The 27,458-nt window shown below is 35.7% G+C and overlaps 2 protein-coding genes across 2 annotated transcripts; both read left to right on the forward strand.

Moving 5' to 3' along the window:
* Nucleotides 1-7,245: 7,245 nt before the first annotated feature.
* LOC132060786 (ethylene-responsive transcription factor ABI4-like) lies at nucleotides 7,246-8,856 on the forward strand. Its single transcript, XM_059453705.1, has one exon. It carries the CDS (start codon nucleotides 7,388-7,390, stop codon nucleotides 8,543-8,545), a length of 1,158 nt encoding a protein of 385 aa, XP_059309688.1. The 5' UTR covers nucleotides 7,246-7,387; the 3' UTR covers nucleotides 8,546-8,856.
* Nucleotides 8,857-8,922: 66 nt separating this feature from the next.
* Nucleotides 8,923-9,277, forward strand: LOC132060787 (small ribosomal subunit protein uS19-like). The gene has a single exon (XM_059453706.1). The coding sequence runs from the start codon at nucleotides 8,954-8,956 to the stop codon at nucleotides 9,260-9,262; it is 309 nt and encodes a 102-aa protein (XP_059309689.1). The 5' UTR covers nucleotides 8,923-8,953; the 3' UTR covers nucleotides 9,263-9,277.
* Nucleotides 9,278-27,458: the final 18,181 nt, after the last annotated feature.

The following is a 27,458-nucleotide window of genomic DNA, read 5'->3' on the forward strand; positions in this document are numbered from 1 at the left end:
TTTGCTTAGACTGCATACAATTAAGGGTTAGCCATGATTGTGATGTTGTGGGGATTAAGGAGATGATGTGTACATGTGATTGAAATACATAGAAAAAATTGAGATTATTTGCTATAGGTTGGCCTTTCCCTTACTAAAAATCATGAATGCTTTAGGAGATGTGTGTATATTCTGTGTATAGCGCGTATATCCACTAAATATCTATGTATATCTGGTGTGATAATCAGGCTTGAAATGAATAATGGAGCCACCTAGATAAATCTTCTCCTCTTCTATCCTTCTTGAGTTTGAGATGATGAGGTATACATTGAGATATATGGATATATACCTTGTGTATGCCCAGTATACAAAAGGTGTATAACATGTATACTCGATGTATATCGCAAGCACCTGGACTATTTTCATGTTCATGGGCCAAGCCCATTCCCCTTTCCTTCATCCATTATGTATTATGTCCTATTTGGGCCTTACCTGTTACTCTCTCTTTATTATTTGGGCTAGTAAAATAATTTATTGTAATGGCCCCTAACTGATTAACAGTCTGTGTACATATGATATAAATCTTATATAGGTGATTGTGTTTGAGTTATATATTATGTTGAAAATCCCTTGTTAAGTAGTTTGTTAAGTGTAGATGCCCTCTAACCTCAATTTTCCTTTTCCCTGATTTCCTTTGCATGAACTCATGTGAAACGGGCTAAATGGCCAAGATGATGTATGTCCAGCCGTTTCCCATTGGGTCTAAGGCCCAACACTGCATTCAGATCGAGTCAAACTAATATTGAAGGCCCAATCATGGGTGAAAATGGTTTAACTGGTGGCTTGGTAGGCCCACCAGTCCATTATATTCCTTATTTTCATATTCTCTTATATATTGTCGTATAAACGTTGTGTATTATTGAAACCCATATGGTTAAGACTTAATTTGAAAGGGAAAAGGGTCAAAAATACCCCCCCTATTTTGGAAAAAGGGCTAAAAATATCCTCAGAAGTTATTTTGGGTCAAAAACACCCTTCTCATCCTTAAAATTTTCAAATATAACCCTGGCTTGACGGAAGTTATTCCCCAAAATAATTCGAAATTATTTTTTAAACCTGCTCCATCATTTAAATTCGTTCCAACTAAATAATAACTCATAAGATTCACTTATTCTCCCAATTCACTCAAGTTTGAAACCTAAGCATTGGGGGAATAAGGGGATCTTATAGGTTATTATTTAATTGAGTCGGATTTAAATAATAAAGTGGATTTAAAAAATGATTTTGGGGATAATTTCCGTCAAGGCAGGGGTATATTTGAAAACTTTAAGGATGGGAGGGGTATTTTTGACCCAAAATAAGTTCGGAGGATATTTTTAGCCATTTTTTCAAAGTAGAGGGGTATTTTTGACCCGTTTCCCTAGTTTAAATTAGGCAAACGATGTGTGATATCGTTAGAACGGATAGGAACCCGAACACCTTTTCAAACTTGGACCCGACAAAATATATTGAAGTAGCATTCTTTCAAAATATGAAAAACAATTTTTATTGAGAAAATGGAAAAACAGTGGAGTGTTGTACAACTTTAACTTGAGAATTGTTGAAGAAAACGGAACGGTGGACTGTTTTGGTCAGTAAAAATTGAACTATTTTCTACTTGAATTTTTTTTTTTTTTTTTTCTAAACGAATCAAAGAAAGGAATGATTCAAAGATGATTTTATTGAGAAAAAGGTTTCAAATAGTGCAATGGGGCTAAATGGATTTCAAGAACAAAAAGCGTACTTTTTGAGCCAAGCCCACCTGAATTTGGACAAACAAGAGAACTTCATTTTATAAGAGTTTAGGAAAGGGGTTGAGGCGAGGATGTGGTTCACCTTCAAAAATAAAAATGGAAAGGCATTTCTTGTAACTTAAAAAGGACACTTGTATAATTTTGTGGCATATTTTGCAAAAGGGATATTTCTATTATATATAAGTATAGAAGACGGATCAACATAGCATTGACTGTTTGTACTAAAAGTTTTATAAATTGTATACGCAATGAATGCTTGTATTAAAAGCTATATAACTTGTATACTTTAACTCACTATTTTTTTATCCCACGTGGACGTATGTCGTAGTATTTAATATTTATTTCCTTTTCATGTATAGACGTATGCACTTTAATTTTAATTCTCTAACACATTTATCACTTTTCACGTTCTTGCTGAATATTTATTCTCTTCTCATGTATATTTGTATGCTGTTCAATTTTAATTCTCATACACAAATTTATTTCCTCTGTGTATTTTTACTTATTCACTTTTGATTTTTCACGTTCTTTAAGAATTAATAAATTCCACGTGGACATATGTCATAGTACTGAATATTTATTCTCTGCTCATTTATACACGTATGCACTTTAATTTTAATTCTCCGACACATATTTATTTCTTCCGTGCACTTTTACTTGTTCACTTTTGACTTTTCACGTTCTTCCTAAATATTTATTCTCTTCTCATGTATACATGTATGCACTTCAATTTTAATTCTCCGACACATATTTATTCCTCCGTGCACTTTTACTTGTTCACTTTTGACTTTTCACGTTCTTTAAGAATTAATAAATGAAGTCTTTCGCTCCGTCCCATATTACTTGGTCACATTATTTGACTTTTCACGTTCTTTAAGAACTAATAAATGAAGTACTCCCTTCATCCCATATTATTTGGCCACATTATTATACTTGATTTTTCACGTTCTTTAAGAATTAATAAATGAAGTAATATTTTTCAAAATATTTATCTAAAAATAATTTTCCCATATTACTTGGCCACATTACTAAAAATATTTATCTATTTTTCTACTCTATATTTTTTTTCTTTTATATAAACGCTCAAGGTGGACGAACACAACAACAATAAGTTGTACGAAAAACTATTGAAATTGTACTCTAAGCAGGGACTAACATGTGTATATTTCAAAAGTTAAACATTAATTCTACCTTTTGTGCGTTTACTTTTTAAGTCTTCACAGGTTCGCAGTGTCTTAATTGTCCTTTCATTAAGCATATGCTCTCTCTGTCTCAATTTAAGTGTCTTCGTTTGACTAGACATGGAGTTTAAGAAATAAAGATAGACTTTCAAATTTTGTGGTTTCTAAATTAAAAATGTGTATAACATAATAAAATATCCTTGAATCTTGTGATTATAAACTTGACATGTAGGATATCTGAATTGTCAACTTACTAAATATAAAAAGAGGCGGAAATGACCAAAATAAAAAAAAAATGTTTTTTATTTAACAACAAACGCCCAAGGTGGACGAACACAACAACAATAAGTTGTATAAAAAGCAACTGAAATTGTAATCTAAGTCGGGATTAACATGTGTACATTTCAGAAGTTTAACATTAATACTACCTCTTGTGTGGTTACTTTTTAAGTCCCCACGTGTCCGCAGTATTTCAATTGTCCTTTCATTTCTTTCATTTGGCATATACTCCATCTGTCTTAATTTAAGTGTCTGCGTTTGACTAGACACAGAGTTTAGGAAATAAAGATAGACTTTTGAATCTTGTGGTTTTAAATTAAAAATGTGTATAATATAATAAAATATCCTTTAAATCTTGTGATTATAAGCTTGACATGTAGGATATTTGAATTGTCAACTTATTAAATATAAAAAGAGGCGGACATAACTAAAATAAGATAAATTTTAACAACAATTGAGAAATTAAGGCGAAGAATAAGAGAAAAAGAAAAAAAAAATATGGAGACTCACTAAGGAGAATTGCAGTATCCTTTGCAAAAATATGCAAACCATAAAGATTAACTAAATTAAGTAATCAAATTAATCATGTTGGGCCCCGTGCATCGCGCGGGCATAGTTTGCTAGTACTTTGAAATATTTCAAAACCTATAAGGATAACAAATAAGACATAACATTTAGGGTCAAATTAAGTTGAAGTTTGCTCAAGGGAGACTTCGAGTGTGTTTTTTATCCGGAAAATGAATGAAATGACCATTTAAGCCTTATACGTGTATTTTTCCAAATAAATTCAACTTTTCTTGAAAGGAATCAAGGATTTTATCAAAACCATTTTTATGATAAGCCATGACATTATATATACAAGTTTTTAAACTCATTTTATGCAAATAAACACAAATCACACTTTGGAACTCGAAGGTCAACCTTATTCTACAGAACCCTTACCTCGAACTGTGGTTTAAAAAAGGTTTTTCTCTGTTTTGAATTAACCCTTTTAACTTGGTTTTCCTAGTTTTCCTTAATGAATTAGATGGCAACTCTAAACATAAATAAATCTAAAGAGCCCACAACTATGAAGTAGCTTATATGCCTCACATAAAAGTGAACCATAACAGGCGTCAATCTATTTAGCCTAAAATTTGTTTATAAGGCCAATCAGTCAATTTGCTCAAAATGAGGTCACAAATAACGTGACTAATCCAAAACTGGGTTAATCTCTTTGACAGTATGAATATAACAAAAACATTGTAATATGAATAACAATACAAATAATTAAACGAAAATAATTGATAAAGTAAGAGATTAAAAGATTCTTATTAATTCTTCTGCTCAAATGATGAACAATCTCTAAAGATCAATGATTAACAATGGAATTGACAGAATATTAGCATGGTATCGTATGTAATTAGGTGAAAATTAGAAAGATACAATCATGGGGAAGTGGGGAAATAGGATAACTGATAGTAATTGATTCCGAGAACCTCGCTAGTTCCAACTATTACATGGCTAAGATTGTAAACGTTGAATGAGATTAAATGCAATCCCAAAAAATATATCGAAGCCTAGCCTTATTTGAATTATCCTCTATTCGAGTACTCTGAACCTTTTCGAGTGAATCCTTTTGGGCATATGATGTCCGGTCTGAGTAAGGCGCTTCGGGGTTATGATTCTCGGATGATCAAACAAGTCTTTAGTTTTCTGGCATTGGATAATCAATAGTTGATTGTGGTCTTATATATGCTTGCCACATATTCGATCAATTAGTCTTCGCTTCCAATATATTTTACCAGTACAATGACATCATTAAATTAGCTATTATTGAAATTATAAACCTAAAAAATTACGAGGCTTTACAACATATAAAAGCCAGTTTGACCATGTTGTGAAAAAAAAAGTCGCGATAAAAGGAAAGAGTGTGAGTCTCTAACATTTTACTACAAAAAGAGAGTAGTAATCTTTTGAAGGAAGGATTTCTTAGTGGTGGAGCTTCTAACCAACAATTAGTCTAGAATTTATTTGATTTATATGATGTTATCAGGTTCTTGTATCCTGCAAAGGACAAGTCAAGATTGTTACGTATTATTGGATCTGTGAAGATTCTAACGCAATGCACTTAAATCTCATTAAAGGGAGCGAAATATTCATTCCTCAGCATGAAATCTTTTTATTTTTCTTTATATATTTTAAATCCTAATTGTACTTCTGCCAAATAGAGAGTGTTGTCGCTTACATATTACTCTCTCCGTCCAAATTTATGTGCCACCTTTCGAATTTCTAGAGTCAAACGAGTTGTTTTACCGCAATTTTTTCATATCCCTTTTGAATATTTTGAATTTTTAATTGTTGTGACTTATATTACTTCTTAGTAGTTTCTGAATATGTAATTTCTTTTGTAATGAACCTAAAGATTATAGGAAAAATTACATGGCGTAATCCAATTATACTATGCATTTACCGTTTGTAGCTATAATTTAAAATAATTACAATACTTAGCTAATCTTTGTATTTTGTAGCAAATTCATATCTGAAGCTCTCTAGTGTCATAGGATACAACTCCTCTTCTCCCTCATTTCTTCAAAGTCGTCGACCCCAGTGGCGGACCTAGTAAGAGCTCAGGGGTTTATCCGAACCCCCTTCAGCGAAAAATTGCACTGTATATACAAGGTGAATTTTTTTTATGTATATATAGTAGACGTTGACCCCCTTAGCTTCTTCATTTATGGCTTCTTTATATTTTTGAACTCCCTTGACATAAATCCTGGCTCCGCCACTGGTCGACCCCCCACTTGCCTTTCTTCGTCGTTGCTTCATCGGACGGCGCAACACCGATGATCTACTGTCGTTTCCGTACTCTTTTTTCCATCTCTTTTCTTAACCCTCTTTTGTTTTGCAGGTGTTCTGATGAAGCAAGATCGGCGACGCAGCAACCACGAACCACCACTGCTTTTCAGGTACTTCGATAAGATCCACGCAACTCTGACCATTGATTTTGAGTATATTCTCACTCTGGCTAAGTCAGATCTTGTACTTCGACGAAATCCATGCAACTCCGACCAGCGATTTTGAGTGCATTTCTCAAATCTGGTCAGACTTCTGATAGTAAATACAGTGTAAATACAACATATACAATGTATTCTAAGATCTGGCTAGATTTTCGTCGTCTCCGGTGACCTGAAGCATGGAAATCTCATTCTCAGATCTGGTCAGATTTTCAAATTGAATACAGTGTATTCTCAAATCTGGCCGGGTTGTCATTTGTCTCCATTTGGGTATAAATACTATGTATACTTTGCATTTTCACCTCTATTTTGTATTCCAAAGCAGGAATTTTCCAGCAAATCCCTGTATTTCTATATTTCGTCTTGATTTGACCATGTATCTATAATAATTTTGATGCAAATTCATGTACGTACACCCTTATATTTTTTTTGTTTGTATCCTTGTATACACTCCTGTATTTTCTGATTTCGCCTTGGTTATATTAGTTGCTTAAACGAATACAGCTGATACAGGATGTATTCGTAGGCGAATGAATACAGTTGACAGAGGCTATATTAGTTACGCGAACAAATATAATAAATACATGCGCCAGGTAACTGAAGAATTGCTGAGAACGGTAAATAGTGAAATATAACTGACAATGGTAATCAATTAGGCTCCAAACTATAGTGGTTTCTGAAATTCGCCCAAGATCATATGTCCGAATTCACAGTCAAAATTAAAACATTTGACTTTAAAAAATCCGAACTGTGCCACATAAATTGGGACTTAGAGAGTATCTAGTTAGGCAGCGAACATAAATCCTCCCTGCATAAAAAACTGGAGTATCAGGTTTTCTAATTAAATATCTCAAGAAACCGTGTGCAGCATAGAGTATTTATGTATTGAGTTAATTCTTTATACTATCAATTTAATTTGCGATAGTTGTCAACTGCAGCCCGTAAATTCTCCCCATAAATGCATGCACTATTATAAATACAAGTTCAATATAATTCCGCGGACCCATACAAGTTCAGTATAATTCCACGGACCCAACTACATTATACTCTCTCTCTCTCTCTATATATATATGCAACGGCACCTTTCTTGATACAAGTGAATATTTTTCCTTAGAAGTGTTACTTCTGTATTATTACACATAGCAAATCATTGATCAAAATGGAAGATGCCATCAAGCCTCTTCAAACAAACATTTCTAGCACCCTATTTAAGAGATGTGGTGGCACCAACAAGAGAACACTCAAGGGCAGTGGTGGTGGTGGTGCTGCTGGAACCATGAGATACCGTGGTGTTCGTCGCCGTCCTTGGGGCCGGTACGCGGCGGAGATTCGCGACCCTAAGTCCAAAGAGAGGAAGTGGTTGGGAACTTTTGACACAGCTGAGGAAGCAGCTTGTGCCTATGATTGTGCTGCTCGAGCCATGCGTGGTCTTAAAGCAAGAACTAACTTTGTTTCTCCTCCTCATAGTTTTCTAAATACTCCTTTCTTAAACTATACTTCTACTAAAACAGTTAATCATCATCAGCTATCACTTAAGGACTTACCGATCAGACAGTTCTTTCAGTCAAGTCACCCCAAATCATCAGGTGGGGACTTCTTTGGGACGAACGCAATAGACAACAATATACCTAGTGTGATCCCACAAGTGGAGTCTGGGAAGAGTACAGTGTACGCAGAGAAAAGCAATAATTATTTGAACATGTTTCTCTTTCATGAAATTCTCAACTCCTCCTCGAAGTCGTCCCTTTCTTCAAACACTGATTTGAACATCAATTATGCCCCTTGTGATGAACAACTTCCTCTCATGTTTAATGGGTGTAGCACAGATTCTTCAACGGCGAATATCACCTTCACGGGATCTTCGTCATCTTATAATTATATGGTGAATCATGAGACATGTTCAACGAATCCAATAGCTACAAGAAACCCTATCTTTAGCTTTCCTTTAGCTGATTTGGGCTTGGATTCCTTTCCTATAGTTCCTTCTGATTCGGGCTTTTTGGAACAGGCTTTAAATGGCTTCTTCCCAAAGCCCATGCCTTTCAAGTCTGAGCTATTGCAAGCAAACGAGGACGTGCAGAAGAGCGTTGTTGGCCATCACACAGACCGTTTAGGTTTAAGTATTGATGAATATGGAGATGGAATTTCAAGTCATCCGGAGAAGTTAGAGGCCGATTTCAACAATGGGTTTGAATATACTCAGCTATCATCGCAGCCAATTGATCATCAAGACTTTCCGGACAATACGTTGGGAGACATGAGTTTTCACTACTCAGATCTTCTAAATGTATTAGCAGCTAACATGAAAAATTCTTGAACTTTAATTTACTTCGCATGCAGGGAGTAGATCTAAGATATATAGTACGTGCTAGTTCGATTGTTCTTAGTGGGTATGATTTTTTTCCTTTGTGATAAGAGTCATAGTCTCTGGATGTTTGCTGTTTTTAGGGAAGAAACAAATTTCATTGTCTGATCAAGTTGTGTGTATTACAATTAACTGAAATCTGATTGTTGTTAACCAATATTTGTCTTTCTATCTATCAAATATACAATTTTAATGAGTCCTATAACAAGGTAAATGTAATATTCAAACCACAAGGGAGAATTGTTTTATAGAGACAAACTTGAAGGGAGGTCTCAGAAATTATTCGAAAGACTTTTTTTCAAAATTATATGTTAATATAACACTAACGTACTTTACTACCGAAGTGATGTAACGACAGCCATGGCGGACGTTGAAGCTGATGTGACAGCCGGACAGCCAAGGAAGAGAACATTTAAGAAGTTTAGTTACAGAGGAGTCGATCTCGATGCTCTTCTCGATATGTCTACTGATGAACTCGTTAAGCTCTTCAATGCTCGTCCTCGTAGAAGGTTTCAAAGAGGTTTGAAGAGGAAGCCGATGACACTGATCAAGAAGCTGCGGAAGGCGAAACGCGAGGCTCCACCAGGTGAAAAGCCAGAGTCTGTCAAAACTCGCTTGAGGAACATGATTATCGTTCCTGAAATGATTGGAAGTGTTATCGCAATTTAGGTTTTAAAATAATAACTTTATATTATTGTCATTTTTATCTTTGAGTTATTAGGACAGAGTATCATTTTTACAACTCTAATTAAGTTTCATCATAGTCATGTTATTGTGTAATGCATCTTACGTCATTCACATTTTCAAGATTATTTTTTAATGGTTGATGCACATGTTAGCATGTTAATAATAGATATATACATTTTTCTACTAATTTTATTATTTTTTATTTTAAATAATATTAATGTACTTTTTACTTATATGTTTATTTTATTAATTTATAAAATATTAAAAATTAAATACTTGTGGGGCTTACCGCCCTTGCCTCAGAGCTTACGCCTGGGCGAGGCATATACAAAACGCCTAACCTTACCCCTGTGCCTTTTAAAACACTAGTCAAGTCTAATTTTAAGGTATGCCCTAAGCTCGATCAATTATTGAAATTAATTGAACCCTTTAGCTGGGCCATTAATCGATTAGAATCTAAAAAGACACACGTGGAAAAAGTGAACAACTGGTAATCGCAAAACTTGATCAACTTTTTGTGGACATTGATTTTACTCCCTCCATCTCAAATTATTTATCATTTTCTTATTTTACACGCTCCTCAAAAATATTAATTTGGAGGGTTATTTGATTAATTTTACCCTTATTTATGCCTAAGTTATAATTTCTCTCTATTAAATGTTTATTTTATTCATGTATCATCTCCATTAGTGACAAAAAATTTCGAATGGTAAAATGTGGAAAAAATAATTAATTGTGTCTTGAATTCCTTAAACGACAAACAATTTGAAACAACTATTTTAATAACCGAGACAAATAATTTAAGGCGGAGTGATCAATAATAAATTACCTATTTTTGTTTTTTGTAATACATTTTACTTGAAAAAACTAGACGTTTTGGGAGCGAAAACTATTATTTCAGTTAAAATACTCATCAAATCAATTTTTGAATCTTCAAATTCTCTATTTTAAGTAGAAGTTAAAACGATGTACCAGATTGTAAAACAAATACTTATTTAGAAGCCATTTGGAAAATATGGATTTTTTTGAAGTTGCAAAAGTATATTTTGATATTATTGTGTTTGAACCTGAATTTCACTTTTAAAAAATATTGAAATTTTGTGATTGAATATAATTAGTTCACTCGAAATACTTTCAAAACAGTTTTTCTGGTTCAAATTCTCTATTTCAAGTTGAAGCTGAAATAATGAACAAAATTATAAGTCAGCCATCGATTTGCAAATAACGTTCCAAATTGAAGTTGAAAAATGAAATAAAAGTCATGAACAAACGGTCATTAAATTTTTATAGTAAATTTCAAGCTTTAGATTTTATCTGGATGAGCCCGTAATAATCTCTCTCTCGCTCTCTTTTTTTTTTTTTTTTTTTTTTTTTTTTTTTAATCCTAGTGGTCAATGAACTGGGTTGATTACCATGAAGTCAAATGTTCAAATCCCAGCAGAGACAAAAACACTGGGTGATTTCTTCTCATCTTTTCTAGCCTTGGTGATAGAGTTATCTGATACCTGTTGCCAGTGGGGATGGTAGGTATGCGGTGAAATTAGTCGAGATGTTCGCAAACTGGTCCGAACGTCACAATCTCATTTAAATAGCTAAACTTATTGTATACTTAAATTAGACTAATTGTAAATTGAAGTGACTCATTTAATCTTGCCATTTCTCGCAGTTTGTGTGTGTATATATATATATATATATATATATATATATATATATTTAAAAGAAATAAATCAAACTTTGAAAACTTGACAATACATGTTCGCTCTAAATCAAAATTGAAATGCATAAGGATCTTTTTTTTCAATAAGATTTATCCAATGGCAAAATGTGTCTTCTGCGGTCTTATTTACTTGTAGCTTTTGCTAAAAATAGTTATTTGAAATACTTGTCATTTTAAAAAATAAAATAAAATTAATTATTCTAATAAAATAAAATTAATTACTCCTGCTTTCTCAAAAAGATTGTCCCCTTTCTGTATTTAGAAAAAATTTAACTTTATGAGATAATTTACAGCCACACAAATATCTAAGGCTTGTTTTGGATCACACATTTTAAAAGTTCTCCTTCATTTTTTAAACTTTGTGCCAAGTCAAAAGAGGACAATCTTTTTGGGACGGAAGGGGTATTCTTTTTTCAATTGTATCCTTACTATCGTACTCTCTCTGTTCACTTTTACTTATTCACTATGAACTTTGTACGCCCCTTAAGAAATAAAAAATGAAATGCATATTTTACCATGATACCCATATTAATTGGTGTATATTTGAATTGGATTTGAAAAATAATTTGGAATGAGTAATTAATGCTAAGGGTAAACAGGAAAAATAAATTATTTTTCTCTTGATATGCGATAGTGAACAAGTAAAAATGAAAATCTATTTTTGAAATAGTGAACAAAGAGAGTAATAAATATTCTAGAAAGAAGCAAAAAGATTAAGCGATCAAAAAGTTAATAAGAGCAACTTAATCAAACAATACTTATTACTCCCTCTATCCCAATTTAAGTATCTCACTTTGTTTTTTTTTCTGTACCAAAAAGAGTGTCTCTTTGTATATTTAGTAAGTTAACAATTCAAACATCATACATGACTAGTTTAAAACCACGATTCAAAGAACGTGTTAGTACATTACACACATCTTTAATTTAAAACTATAAAATTCAAAAATTCCTTTTTATTCCTTAAATTTTGTGCCAAGTCAAACTAAAATGCTTTAATTGGGACGGGGCAGTAATATATTCTATCAAGGACGAGCAAAATCGTAAGTGACAACTAAGTAATAGATCGGAGGGAGTAATGGTTACTAAGGTTGAAAAGAGAAAGGGGTTTCAAGGGGTCGCATTCTGGTGGACCATCTTCGATTATAAAATGCCAAAAGTTAAACAATAATTACCTGTAGTTGTCAAATTCGTGCGAAAACTCAACATGAAGAACGTGGCATAATTTGGATCGAAGAATTTCAAAATGGGTTGGACCGTAGCTAGCTATATCTATGTAAATTAATTGTGATTATGAAAAGGGAAAACGATGGTCCTCTTAGGCATGAAATAAGATATCGTATCTAAAATGAGATTTTTGAGAAAAATTGCTAAAAAACTCTTTTCTTTGTCTTCAGCTGCGGTTAAACACAACCAAAGCAAATGGAGGAAAGAGCTATAAATAATATTAACGGCGACAACAATCTTTTAACTTATTTTTTGGTGTTGGGTTATGATTTCCCAATAATAGTAAAGGGGATGGGCCTAATGGCGTTTGGTGATTGTCATTAGTTGTAAAGAATGAATATAATTTACAAATTTCGGTCTAAACAAATTATTAATAAGACTAATAACTGATATAGTTGTAAGATGAAATAACATGTATATGCCCTTAAAGAACTTGTCTTCCACCAAACTATTTCTCTTGGGAGGAAAATGTTTGTTTTAGATAACTAAACACCAATAAGTGATTCCAATTCGAAAAAGTATCTTTCTGGAAAACTTTTATTAGTATATCATATTGAAATTAAAAGGGACCAATTTCCCGTAGTGAGGGGTCCCCTACGTATCCACGGCCTAAATTAGTACTTATACTCATTAATTGATGGTTAGGCTTAAGTAAGTGAAGAACGATTAAAGATATATACCGAGGGACCTCTCTCAACTATAGCTCCTAGCTCTGTAGAAGTTAGAAAATTCGATAATATCTTTCATATCTCCTTTTTAGGGTTTTCGGAAAATGGATATATAAGATCTCATTTGGGCTTACTCTGAATTCATTGGAAGTTATTTTTAAGTATTAACTTTTATATACCGACAACATAAAAAGATTTTACATTATCCGTGTATTTTAACAAGTTGTATGAGATAATCAACCTTATTTTCTAGGTGATTAATGTCACTTATTAGGACAGTTAGCAATCTTTTAGGTAATATGATAGTGCAAAACAAAAATAGGACGCCAATGCATAAATGTTAAACTCTTGATAAATTAAGATTTGTTTCATGCTGCATTATGTTCTGTTATATAACAATGGACAGGACTAAAGTTAATCCCTTACATTGATGGTGTCATAATGAAGGCTTCAAATGTATTAATTTGTCCACTCTGAGGCCTAACAGGAAATAAATTAGCTCATTATTTTTACCGAAGGTTCGTTTATAAATTTAGCTGGACTTGAACGCGTGAGATTTTTCGCACCTAAATGGTGCTGGTTGGGTAGATCCATCATAATGTGGAGTGAAATAAGATGTAACCACCAAGTTAGGGACAATTCATTAGTATTCAAAAGAATGTGGCATATACATGACCTCAGCATAGATACTATACACAAATAAAGATTTCCGCACAGGCACTTAATAAGGAGTAATCTCCAACGCTGCAATGAATGCTCTCAAAGGAATGCTGGAGAATTGTCTTCCAAAGAGAGTTTTGCATCGTTGGGATGTAAGTTGTATGGTGTATGCACTTGCCAACGCCAACCATGCTACAGAATTCAGGTACTTTCTTATGGTACTGGTATTATTATGAATCTGTCCTCAATTACTATGTGGGATGTGCCATCAATTCTATAACTATCTTGTATTTGATCTCATGATGGTAGATAGATCCAAATAAATAGCTTGATGGCTAGACAAAGTGATGCATAGATGGTGTTATCTTCCAAAGCTTTGAAGTGGTGACATAATGCTTCGATTAGACTACAGGTTTGGCCCTGATTGACACACTCAAAGTACGAGGGGGTGAATTGTAATTTTTTTGTTTTCAGTAGATTAGACTATGTGGATAGTTGACTTTAGATAAACCGTAAGACAAAATTAAGTAAATAGCAGAAAGTAAAGTACAAACAATAAAAATGGCTCACAATATTTTATACTGGTGAGGATGGAACGTGAATCCTAGTTCAGTCCGCTTAAGTTACAACAGGAATTCTCTGTAACTTCTTTGTGCTGCTCTTGAATTCAACTTTGTTAGTGAGTTTCCGACACGCACATCAACTCTCTCTTCAACTTGTTTCTCTTACAATCTTATTTGATAAAACGCCTCACCAATAGCTTTGTTTCTCTCTTCTCTCTTTGTGTGCACATTAAGTCAAATAGAGTGAGGTACAATGCTTATCAAGAGTAGAACAAAGAACGTGAGGTTGACTACACAAATGTATATTTTGCTTCGTCTTTCTTTATAGATGTATAGTCCACCAATTTGAAACTTACTATAGAATACCATTTCTTGATATTCGACATCTTTTCAAGATCCTTGATTGATGGACAAAGAAGTACAACCCAAGAGTTGCGATCCTTGAAAAAAGTTTGTATCTTTTTCTCAAGAAAAAGGTTAGAGCTTATTTGAATATTCCTTGTTTTTTCCAGTCGTTTGGTAGATCGAGCTGTCACGACCCAACCCAGGGCCATGACGGGTACCCGGAGCTAGCCTACCGAGCACCACCTAGCATGCTTCTTCCAATCTTATCTCGGTGGACCACATATCTAACTTGCTATAATCATAACCTGTACAAACTTGAATTCTCAAATAGAAACTCATTTACATGGTAATCGTCAACTCCTCCCCATATACATATATGCAAGCCCACAAAGCTACAAAACGATATACAAGATGTACACTGGTGAGGTTACGAAACTTCTAACTATCCACACATGTCTACGAGCCTCTATTTAGAGTACTGGAAATCATAACGATGGGACAGGACCCACCGCCCTGCCCTGAATATATACACAAAAGGAGAATACCAATAGACTGCAACTCCGAAATAAGTGGAGCGCTTTTGAGTCTCCGCTGATGAAGCTCCTAGGGATCAGATCCGTCTCCCTGCTTTCTTTCGGGCATGAATGTAGCGTCCACAAGAAAGGACGTCAATACGAACGATGTACTGAGTACGTAAGGCATGAATAGAAACATAACACAAGATATGGAACATAACATGAGATAAAGAGATAACCTGTACATCTGATTGCCTCTTAAGGCGTATACCATGCATGCTTAGTCTTTAGAAAAACACTTTTCATACATATATAACATAATAGTGTTGCCGAAGTGCAGCCCGATCCATAAATGTTAGTCTTTGCGGAATGGGCAGCCCAATCCATATATGTTAGTCTTTGCGGAACGTGTAGCCCAATCCATAATATATATATATATTTATATTGTTGCGGAACTTGCAGCCTGATCCATAACCATATATCCCGCGTTCGGGACGATATCATAGTATACCAACTGATCATGTGGTTATGCGTATATAACGCCTCGCCCTTTTCCCATATCTCATATACATATATAATATAAATATCATGCATGAGAGCCCAAATAAAAGCTACTACTTTATCGGAGTGACGCAAGGTCGGTAACCTCCGATTTATATTATGGAACAATCATCATCGCTATATCTCACCTTGAAGGAACAATTATCATAAGGTGAGATCACCAACAATGAATAAAATCAATAAAATCATGAAATAAGCTCAATAATCTCATAATAGCATCAAAACCATAAGCTTTGGAATCTCTAGAAATGGGATCATTATCATCATAGAAAACATCTATCTTTAGCATCATAAGAACTTTGAGAATCATGAACTTCTAGCTTTTTGGGAATAAGGATATTATGGAAGTCATGTATGGGTTCATAAGAAGAGAATCATGCCTTTAGAACGAAAGGGGTTTAGCCTTAACATACCTGAAAACTTCTTCACTTTCCAACCTACCTCCTATCTTGCGATCTACTTAAGATCATTCGTAGTCTCGAAATCTACCTATAAAATCATTCATACTATTGTTAGGCTTATCGTCATATACTTGTCTTAAGCCTTCAAATTAATTCCTTTTAGAATCTGCTGAAATTCGGGCAGCATCTCCTCTGTTTATATCCCTAGCTCGAAATCACAATACCAATAACCAACAACAACACTAACATCAACAACATCATCCTCAGTACCAATATACTCCATAAAACATCCCACACAATGTTTGCCCGATTTCTCAATCAACTAATTCATTATACGACTATTTAATAGCTCTATCTTCGTAAGTAAACCTAAATCAATATCAATAAGGAGAGATTCATACCTTGTTCTCACTAGAACAACAATATCTTCAATATTCACCTTGAATCCAAGCGAAGATCCACCGCATTACGATACTATAATCACAACTACACGCTATCCAAACCTAAATCCCGAGATTTCACTTGATTTGAGCTACAATTTTATGGCTAGAATTTGGGAGAATGTTCCAGAGGGTTAGGGATAGGTTTGAGAATGTTCCACAGGGTTAGGGATAAGTTTGAGGGGTGGATGAGTGAAAATGAGGGGTAAATCCCCTTTTTATCTTGTTTTGGAGTCGGTTTGTACCGACTTAATATTTGCTCTGCACGTTCGCGCAGAGTTACTCAGTGCTCCTCTGCGCATTCGCGCCACTCCCAGGTGCGTTCGCGCAGGGTAAATCCTTGCTCTGGCAGTCCGTCTTGAAATGATCATAACATTTAATTCCGATGTCGGATCGACGCGCGGTTTGTTACGTTGGAAACTTGACTTCCTGAACTTCAATTTAGGATTTTGTTTCACTTCAAAACTCCTGATATACTAGGAGATATTCCTTTCTCAAGTTAAACCAAAATTATTGTACGAAACCTTGCCCATCTTTTCTCCAAAGTTCCAAAAAACTTACTTTCCTTAATTCACTTGTTCTCCAATCCTTCCATAACTAATTACATGAACTTAAACCCTCATAACCATAAGATAGGCGCATATGATCTCATATATCCTAGAAGGTAACTCCAGTGTCTATAATTGAACAACTAACACCTAACGAATCTCAACGTACAAAACTACGAGGTGTAACACAAGTAGTGTTACCTTTGGCGACATCAATCTTCTACATTTGACCCTTCAATGTTGTGCGATGTGTCCGAGCTGCCGTTTTTGACTTGTACTGTATATTCTTCTTGACTATGGTTAATCTTATTTCTTTATTAGTGATTGATTTGCTTTCCTTCTTCAACTTCTTTCATTGTTGTTGAGGTTTCTTCCCGTAATTTGTTTCCGAGAATGGCACTCAAGACATAGTTCTTGGATAGCTTAAATTCCTCTTGACTTGTTCTTTTCTTTTATGTTTTGGTATCGTCGATTCCCTGCAAATAATAGATAGTTAGATATTTCATCATTAAAATCTAAACCTAAAATATCATCCTTTTATTGACAATAAATGTATATTCAGATAAAGAGATGAACTCTCTGCCTACTTGTCTAAATGGTATTGAGTGCCAATAGGGGGCGGAGCTAGAGATTTGCCTACGGGGTCGATAGATCCCAATAGCTTTCTCTTAAATCTTGTATATGAGTTTTTAATGCACTTAATATACAGAAATTTATCAAGATCCCAATAAATTGTGTTTTCTAGAATCGAGAACCCATAAATCCAAAATCCTAACTTCGCCTCTGAGTGTCTTATAGCTTGAAGTACTCCCCTTGAATTTACGTGTCTCTACCTATTGTATTGCTTTGATCTTTATTTTAATTCATGGTCTTAAATTTTGATGATTGACAATCAATGTTCAAGAAGGATGCATAAACATACACAAGAATCAGGTCCTTTACAGATCTCCCAAATGAGCTGGTAATGCTGGCAACAAGGATGCACAAACACTAGAAGAACTAGGTCCTTTGTAGAAGAACAAGAGAGTGCTTGGTCTATGCCTTTTTTTCTGAATTGAACTATTCCTCAACAATTCTTTCTTTGGCTGAGGGAACATATTATTTGCGGGTGTTCTTCTTGATAGGTTGTCTTGGCATCTTAGACATCCTCACCCTTTTCTTCTAAAGAACTAGTTTCTTCATTTGGTTTCTTAGGGTGTATTCGATTACCATAAGACTGTGTGGGTCTGCTTCTCGTATGTCTATTGCAGATTCCTTCTCCTTCTCACATATTTTAAGGACTATATGGTTGACTATGCTTAGCTCATCCTCTTGCTCTATATCCTCTTTCATAAACCAGGTTCCTAATGATGATATTTGGGAAGACAGAACCTCGTATCTTCTTTTGTATGATATACCCTTGTCAGGATTAATCTCCTTCTTCTTCATACAAGTGTATTTCGTACAGTGTCCAAACTCCCTTTAGGCTAGGCCTCTGGTGAGTGGTTGTATTCCTTTTTATTGCCATGTGTTTAGATCTGCCACAGATGTTCTCGTACCCTTTCACTCAGGCTTATTTTTTTAATCAAGGATTGTTGTTAGGGACCTGATCTTTCTTGGGTCCCTTTCTTCTGGATGGTAGTTGATTTGATATTTTTGACTCAATTCAATATTCTTTGATGTAGAGCTAGGTTCATTCAGTCTTCTTTGCTCAGGTGTTGCTTGCCCTTCTGAGTTACCCTGACTTTTGTTGGACATGAACTTTGAGGGATTTTACAATTGTGTGAGATAGATACAACAATTTCTTGTGTTATGAAAAATTATTCCACCATAAATCCGAGTTACGTGTGGATGTGTTAATTGAGTATTAATTTCACATTTTTGCCATATGAAGTCATATCAAGATGAGTTTGGGTGGAAATAGTTGTTTTAAGATCAAGACGAAGAGTGAGGTGCCTAAGATTCGATAAAATCGACTATATTTACTATAGGTCTGACTACCAACCTATTTACGTGAAACTCAGTTTGGAATTTGAGAAAACTTAAAACATAAAAGTTGTAGCCCTTTGAAAGATCTTCTCATCCACATATGGACCAGTCAAATGTAGCTTTATGGTCGAAGTTATGCCCATTTCACTAAACATTCTTGGAATGCCCTAAAGCTAGCTGGGAGCTCGCTAAGAGAAGTCCAGAGCGAAGGGTGATCTCACCCCAGAGCTCTCTTAGTGAGGCCCATAGTGAGGGGTGAACTCTCTTTGGAGGGCTATTTTGCCTCAGGCTATAAATACGACCCTTAGACAATTTTATGTCATTTTTCAAATTCCAAACTTCGTTTTAAACCGTCTTTTAGAAAGAAAAAAGCCCTATTGCCTTCTCTAAGCCTATAAGGTAGTTCATACTCAAACACCATGATTATTACCTCAATATAACATATATTAACGCTAGAAACCTCATCTATTCCGTAGATTCTGAGAATTCGATTCTAGAACGGTTGAAGAAAAAAAAATCGTTGAGAAGTCATCGTGAGGTAAGTTTATGTAATTCTAGTATATTTATAGGGATTGTGTTGGGTTCATACATAGTTCTAAAAACGTTAGAATCCATGGGTGAATCGTACGAAAGAAAGAACAAGAAATTGGCTTGGAACCTTTAGTTTTCAACAAGGCTGGCAATATAAGAGAAAAGTGTAAATCTCAAATCATTTTAATCTAAATCAATTGTAGAGTGATTGTTAAACCTCAAAAAATATGTTTGGTAGCGATATAGCAGGAACTAAGGTATGTTTGTTTTCGAACATACTTTTCAACCTTGAAAAATGATTTGTTAGGTAAGGTTTGTGTGCATGAGGGACAAGCCCGCATTGAACCTTATGTGTATTATATTATATATATCTATTCATGATTTTCCCTATCAAGGGATGACTGAATTGAATTATAAAGCCTTGAACTTTAAACATGCTTTACCCCTATAAGGGATGACATAACTTGATTGTGAAGGAGATGAACTTTGAACTGTTTTTACCCTACTATCGAATGATCGAATTGATTTCTAAAGTGATAATCTTTCAACATGATTTGCCCCTATTATGGGATGACTGAACTTGGGTTCTAAAGATTGGGTCTTCAATGTGTTTTGCCCTATGAACGGGTTTTGGTGAGTTGAATGTTAATTAATAATTCAACATGGTTTCTAAACCGATTGATGACCTGATATACTCTATTAACGGGATGATAAACATAATCCATAATGAATAATTTGTCTATCATGATATGACTTGTAGTTCGGCTTCCATTTCATGATTTGAGATTTGGTTTCCATGCTATGATTTGAGATTCGGCTTTCATGCTATGATTTGTGATTCGGCTAATATGTCATGACTTCTATTAGTTGTGTTTGGCCTAGATACTTGGGAGGAAGGATAGTCACCATGGATCCTAGTGGGGTTAGCGTAACCATTCAGGAGAAAGAGTGGTCATTGAGGGTTGATAGCCCTAGTGTGGTTCATGCCTAGCCATTCGTGAGGAAGAGTGGTCATCGAGGTTTGATAGTTCTGGTGTGGTTCATTCCTAGCCATTTGGGAGGAAGAGGGGTCAGCCCCAGTGTGGTCTTTGCCCATCTATTCAGGAGAAAGGGTAGCTATCGAGGGTTGATAGCCCCGATGTTGTGCTTCTATGAAGTTTAGGGAACCTTAAGTGGTTGCCCCTTCGTTACGATTTATTTATGCTTGTATTGGTCTGTGTTATGCCTTGATTGCCCGTGAATGGCTTGTTGATGATCTTAAGTTCATGATTGAAAGGACATAACGTGATGAACAATATAATAAGTTGAGATTGATATGTTTCGGTGTTATTGGATTTTACTAGAGTTTTACAAAGGTTACTGGCTTACTCTATCTTTGGATTTCATATTGTTTTTGAAAGAACTTAAGGTACCAGAACGACTTAAGGTGTCAAAGTGATTATTTCTTCATCATTGACTTATACTAGATATTCATGATATGCTGTCGTTTGTTTTGAACTGTTTCTTAATACTGTTTTCGATTAAACTTTTGACTTATATATTTTGCTATTAATTATTGTCCCAGAGACACTCACTGAGTACCCAGTACTCTGGCTTACAATTGTTGTATTTGATAGTATGTTAGGTACGAGCAGGTTCGTGGTAGGCGTACGGAGTACGAGAACTTGCTATTTTTTAGACTTATTGGTGAGCCCACATGCTTGTTCGTGGGGCACCTCTCTATCTTCATTTATTTATTTATTTAGTTTCCCGACTGTATCCTAAAGTTAGATTATCATTATTTATCTTAGAAGCTCCATAGATAGTTGTCAGAACTGTGGCTAGATTGTTGAAGTCTCGTATGACTTATTGGGGGCGTTTGTCACTTTTTATGGCAACTTATTTTCATTAAACTTCCGCTGATTTTTATAAGTATGAGTATGCTTTCAGTTAAGCCATAACTGACTGTTTTAAATAAATGTCCAAAAATTATCAAAACAGATTTGACATTTATAGATTTTATAAGGTGCTTCCAATAGTATTGTTCATAGCATCGGATGCATGTTGCTCCTAGGGTATGTTTTGGGGCGTGAAAAGCTTTGATAGAAACCTAATTGAAGCTCTAAGAAATTCAAATACAACAAAAGGAAATAAAAAGGGATAGATGAATAATTGGGGATGAGAGGATTAGTGGATAGAAGCTAGACCCTTAAAGTAATGATTCTATGGACAAAATTGGGTATGTGAAACCCAATCCCTTCCAATTGGAATTCAACCCTAGAACCTAAAATATTTGAATTCAAAGAAGACCCAATTGATTCCACAAATGAGCAACACACTATGAATTCAATGGAAATGCAATTCAATTTGCAACTAAAAAATCACACTTAGTTAAGTAACCAAACAAACTATATTAGCAACTAAACAATCTCTCAAAAGGAGTTTTTCATCAATATTCAAGCTAAAGAGCAAATGAAGACTAAGTATCCTATTTATAGTCTTGACATTACAACAATGGCCCTAAAGTGACTCTCTGGGAAAATACCCCCAACATGGGTCTTCAATGCTCCAATTGTCCAATGCTTGCAATTATGACCTTAATTTTAATCCTTAGCCTTGAATTTAATTATAGACCAATATTTGCATCTTTTAGCCATGATTTGCTGTTCTAGCCACTTTGCGCCCCTAGCCACTTTTTGGAGTGGCCTCTTCAAGATCCTCCCAAGCTATCTCCCAAATGTTGTAGACTCTTGCAACCCTATCCTCAAGCTCTTCCAATGCTCCTCTTCTCATGAACATGGCTTGGAGAAGTTGGAGCTCCTTTGCTTGGCTACTTGTGAAAGGTCTTGAGGGACTTGTGCCAATTGGGATCATATCATCCTCCCCTTCTTGGAGAAGATTCGTCCTCGAATCTAAAGGCATACATATAACACAAGAAGAAAGATCACTTACATTGAAAACATTATGGACATTATACTCACTTGGTAAGTCACTCTTGTAGGCATTGTCATTGATCTTCTCAAGGACTTTGAATGGTCCATCTCCTCTTGGACTTAACTTTTCTTTCCTCAATTGGGGAAACCTCTCTTTCCCGAAGTGAATCCAAACCCAATCATTGGGTTGGAATTCCACTTTCTTCCTCCCATGATGTTTTCTCCTTGCCACTTTGGTGTTGATCTTGTCAATGCTTTCCTTTACCTTGGCATGGATTTTCACCATTTTGGGCACCCTTTGATTGGCATCTAAACTCACAACAACATCACTAGACAAAGGGATTAAAGTTAAAGGAGTCAAAGGATTAAAATCATAACACACTTCAAATGGAGTCATGCCAATAGAGGAATGTAGACACCTACTATAAACAAACTCAATCAAAGGAAAACGATCTTCCCAAGAAGTGGGTTTTCCTCGAATCATACACTTAAGCATGCTTCCTAGAGTCCTATTCACTACTTCGATTTGACCATCCGTTTGAGGGTGGCAAGAAGTAGTGAACGTGAGCTTGGTACCAAGTGTAGCCCAAAGACTCTTCCAAAATGGACTAAGAAACTTGGAATCCTTATCACTAACAATAGTGTAGGGGACTCCATGCAATTTAAGCACATGATTCATAAACAAAGATGCTACATGAGATGTATCATCACATTTATGGCATGGTATAAAATGAGACATTTTAGAGAACCTATCTACCACAACAAAAATGCTATCATGACCCTTTTTAGTTCTTGGAAGACCCAAAATGAAATCCATAGAAATGTCAATCCAAGGACCAATAGGAGTGGGAAGGGGAGTATACATACCTTGAGGCCGAGTCTTTGATTTGGCTTGTTTGCACTTCAAGCATTGTCCACAAAGCTTTTCCACATCATGCCTCATCTTGGGCCAATAGAATTATTCATGTAGAATGTTAAGTGTCCTGGCCACTCTGAAGTGTCCCATCATACCACTAATATGGGCTTCTTTCACAAACAACTATCTCTAAGATCTCATGGTAACACATACCTTGCCATCCTTGAACAAGAACCCATCAACTAGTTGGAACTGGTCAACCCTCTTCCCTTGAGTCAACTCTTCACAAATTTCCTTGAAATCGGCATCTTGAGAATAGAATCCCTTAAGGCTTTCAAAACCCATCATTATATAAGTCATAGTGTTTAGAAAGACATACCTTCTAGACAACGCATCTGCCATCACATTTTCTTTACCCTTCTCATGATGCATCACATAAGGGAAAGCTTCAATAAGTTCTACCCATTTCGCATATCTCTTGCTGAGTTTGGATTGGCTTTTCAAATGCTTCAAAGATTCATGGTTCGAACGATTCACAAATTCCTTATGCCACAAATAATGTTGCCAATGGGTCAATACCCTCACAAGGGTATACAACTCCTTGTCATAAGTAGATCAGTTCAATGACGCCCTTTTAGCTTTTCACTAAAGTAAGCCAATGGCTTGCCTTCTGGCATCAATACCCTGCCTATGCCAACCCCGGAAGCATCACACTCAACTTCAAAAGTTTTTTGAAAATTGGGTAATTGCAACAATGGTGACGAACTCAACATAAACTTCAATTCTTGAAATGCCATCTGTTGCTCATCTCCCCAAACAAAAGGAACATTCTTTTTTATCAATTCGATCGAGGGAGAGGCAATTGTACTAAACCCCTTTACAAACCTCCTATAGAAACTTTCCAACCTATGGAAACTCCTAACATCGGTTGCATTTTTTGGAGTTGGCCAAGTCCTAATAGACTCCACCTTTTCTTCATCAATCTCCACACCATTTGCATTCACCACAAAACCCATGAACACCACTTTATCAACAAAAAAAGAACATTACTTGAGATTAGCAAACAACCTCTCACTCAACAATACATCAAATACTTGCCTCAAATGGCCTACATGCTCCTCAATTGATTTGCTGTACACAAGAATATCATCAAAATAGACAACCACAAACTTATTGATAAATGGTTTCAAGACATGGTTCATCAATCTTATAAATGTCCTAGGTGCATTGGTTAGCTCGAATGGCATAACAAGCCACTCATAGAGGCCAAAATTAGTTTTGAAGGTCGTTTTTCACTCATCAGTGGGGTTCATTCGAATTTGGTGATAGCCACTTCTAAGATCAACCTTCGAAAACACACTTGAGCCACAAAGCTCATCCAACATATCATCAAGCCGAGGAATGGGTGTCACGACCCAGCCCCGTAGGCCGTGACTAGTGCCCGAACTGGGCACCCGTACCCACCTATCAACTATAATCTGATCATAGCAAATATAATGAAAACTTATATTTATTGAAAGGCACGACACCGCGCACACATACATATACATATATCACATATACAACCTGGAGATATACAGAACACAATTGCAACCGAACAGTGCTACCCACAACCCACGTTTATGTCTACGGGCCTCTAACGAGTAATAATGAGAATCATATGACGGGACGTGGCCCCGCCGTACCCCGAATAAATATATACATATATAACAAAGAGTCCGTACCAAAATGCGGGCTCGGGACAAGAGCTCTCCAAAGTAGCCGAGTAGGGATCCTAAGGCGGCGGCTCACCCAAACGAGTGTGCCGTGCCCCGCGCGCATGAAACGCAGCCCCCGAAGAAAGGGGGTCAGTACGGAATATGTACTGAGCATGTAAAGCACAGGATACAATAAACGGAACCATAACTGAACTGGAATATATCGAAATAAAAATAGTAATCAGGAAATCAAAAACTTGACTGTGAATCATATATCATACGTGTCCATATCATGTCATCAAATCATTATGTACATATAGCGTGCCGGCCCTCCGTGAGGACTCGATAAATAAAGTCATGTAAACATCATGTGTAGTAATCATGTAATCATATGCATATGCCGTACTCGGCCCTCTAGTGAGGGACTCGGTGAATAGGATCATCAAATGCCATCCTGGACGCCATCCCCACATCATCACATCATCATATCATCATATATACATATATAGCGTACCCGGCCCTCTAGTGAGGGACTCGGTGAACAATGCAATGAAACTGTGCACGAATACGTACCTGGCCCGGGACTCGGTGAAAGAGGTAACAACCATATGCACGAGCGGAGTAGTGAGGAGCCATATGCACATAAATCATTTAAAAGACTCGATGAAATAAGTTAGGCGAACCATCATTCAAAAATCGGAACAATCGTTATATCAAGTACCCTTCGGATATCTCTCGGAACTTATCAGACCGGACTTAGAAATCACAATCACATATTGAAGTCATATGCGTAACAATCCTCATTTAAAATGCATGCAAATCATAATTCTAAACGTACCAAATAAGTAGGGAATCCATACTCGGAGATCAAGGTAAAAATAGCACTAAATCTTTCTTAAAGGTCATTAAGGATAATCATAGAAAAGCCGCGGGCCCCACGGACGGGTACCGACCCCATCCGAGCCCGACTACAAGAGTTAGGGGAATGTTATGTCTTATGAAGTTACCTATTATGTTTCGGGGCGATCCGAGCTTATATGCAAAAGTTACGAGCGTTTGAAGTTCGGAACCTTTTAGTAACAAAATTCGTTATAAGACTTTTGAAATTTAATCTTTTGAGAACATAAGAACCTTATTTTGGTTACATAAGAGAGTAAGTTTTTAAGAATGAGTAAGATACATATCTAAGCTCGGATCCTAAGAGTGGAATTACCCCGAGGCTCGGGTCATAGCCTAATTAGCACTAAGACATGCCAAAGAAGAGAAATGTTACGCCTTACATACCTCTTCCGCTCGCAAGCTAAGTCAAGCCTCAACTCTCGGATGCTCCAAGATCTACATAACGCCGAATATATTAACATTAGCCATAAGCCTTTAGGCATTCAATTTCAAACGAACATTAAATTCTACAGGAATTTCGGCAACATTTCCCCTGTAAATACACCAACCCCGAGATTTCAACTCGGCTAATTTCAACAACAACCAAACCAACAACCAAACTACAATATCAATAGTGAATCCCCAATGCATTCCAACATTACTAGTTCTTCCTACACGACTTTAACAACATATATAATATTCCAACAACATTCATAATGTACTCATTTCAACCACTTACGTTCAAACTAATATCAACATTTATACATTCGATTACCAATCCAAACCCATTCAAACCATATACAAGAACACTTTAAGCAATTCATACAATATTTCAAACAACCCAAACATTGTTCCAACTCACCCGAAACAGCCCCCAAACCCGAGAGCATCCACATCCATATTCCTTTCTCCCAAATTCATAAATTACACTAATAATCCACACTTTAACAAGACAATTCTCATACATACAAAAATCACATAAAATTCGCATAAATTTCCAAATCATCCCATAACCAACGTAACATTCCTTTGAGTCATTAAACTTGCATTTTTCCTCCTAAAATCCACAACGATGATAACGAAAATATTAACGACGATTTGTTCATTCACCACTACACTAAAGGGGAACCCTACGGCCAACATCAAACACCCACACAAAGATGATTTTCATTCTTTTCTTCACACTACAACAATCAAAACATGCTAATTAGAATTAATACATTGCCTTTAACACAATACACACACACACGGCCCAACTTCAACTTCTTTCCTAACATGAATTTCTTCCGTTTTAGCATACTACGACACATATAAACCATGTATAACACATAAAACAAGATTAAAACTCACCTTCCTTCTTCAACTTCTCAACTTGCCCAAAGTTGGTAAATAGAGAAAACGAGTAAACTATCGCCCGAAACAACGACTCCACGTTACTTAGCACCCTTGAATTAACAAGTTTGCTTGAAGAATTTTTTTTTTTTAATGGCTAGAAATTGATCTTGGTTTTCCACCACCTTGGCCGAATAGGCCCTTTTCTTGCTCCTCCAAGGTTTTTTTTTCTTGATTGTTCTTGAAAATTCTAAGTGTGGAATGAGTAATTAGATGACTAAGTCATCTTTTAAGTAGCCATATTTCACCATCCATGTGGCCATGGCCCACACCCAAGGTGGCCGGCCACATGGTGTTTTTT

Source organism: Lycium ferocissimum, chromosome 6 (assembly GCF_029784015.1).
Source record: "Lycium ferocissimum isolate CSIRO_LF1 chromosome 6, AGI_CSIRO_Lferr_CH_V1, whole genome shotgun sequence".
Lineage (NCBI taxonomy): Eukaryota > Viridiplantae > Streptophyta > Magnoliopsida > Solanales > Solanaceae > Lycium > Lycium ferocissimum.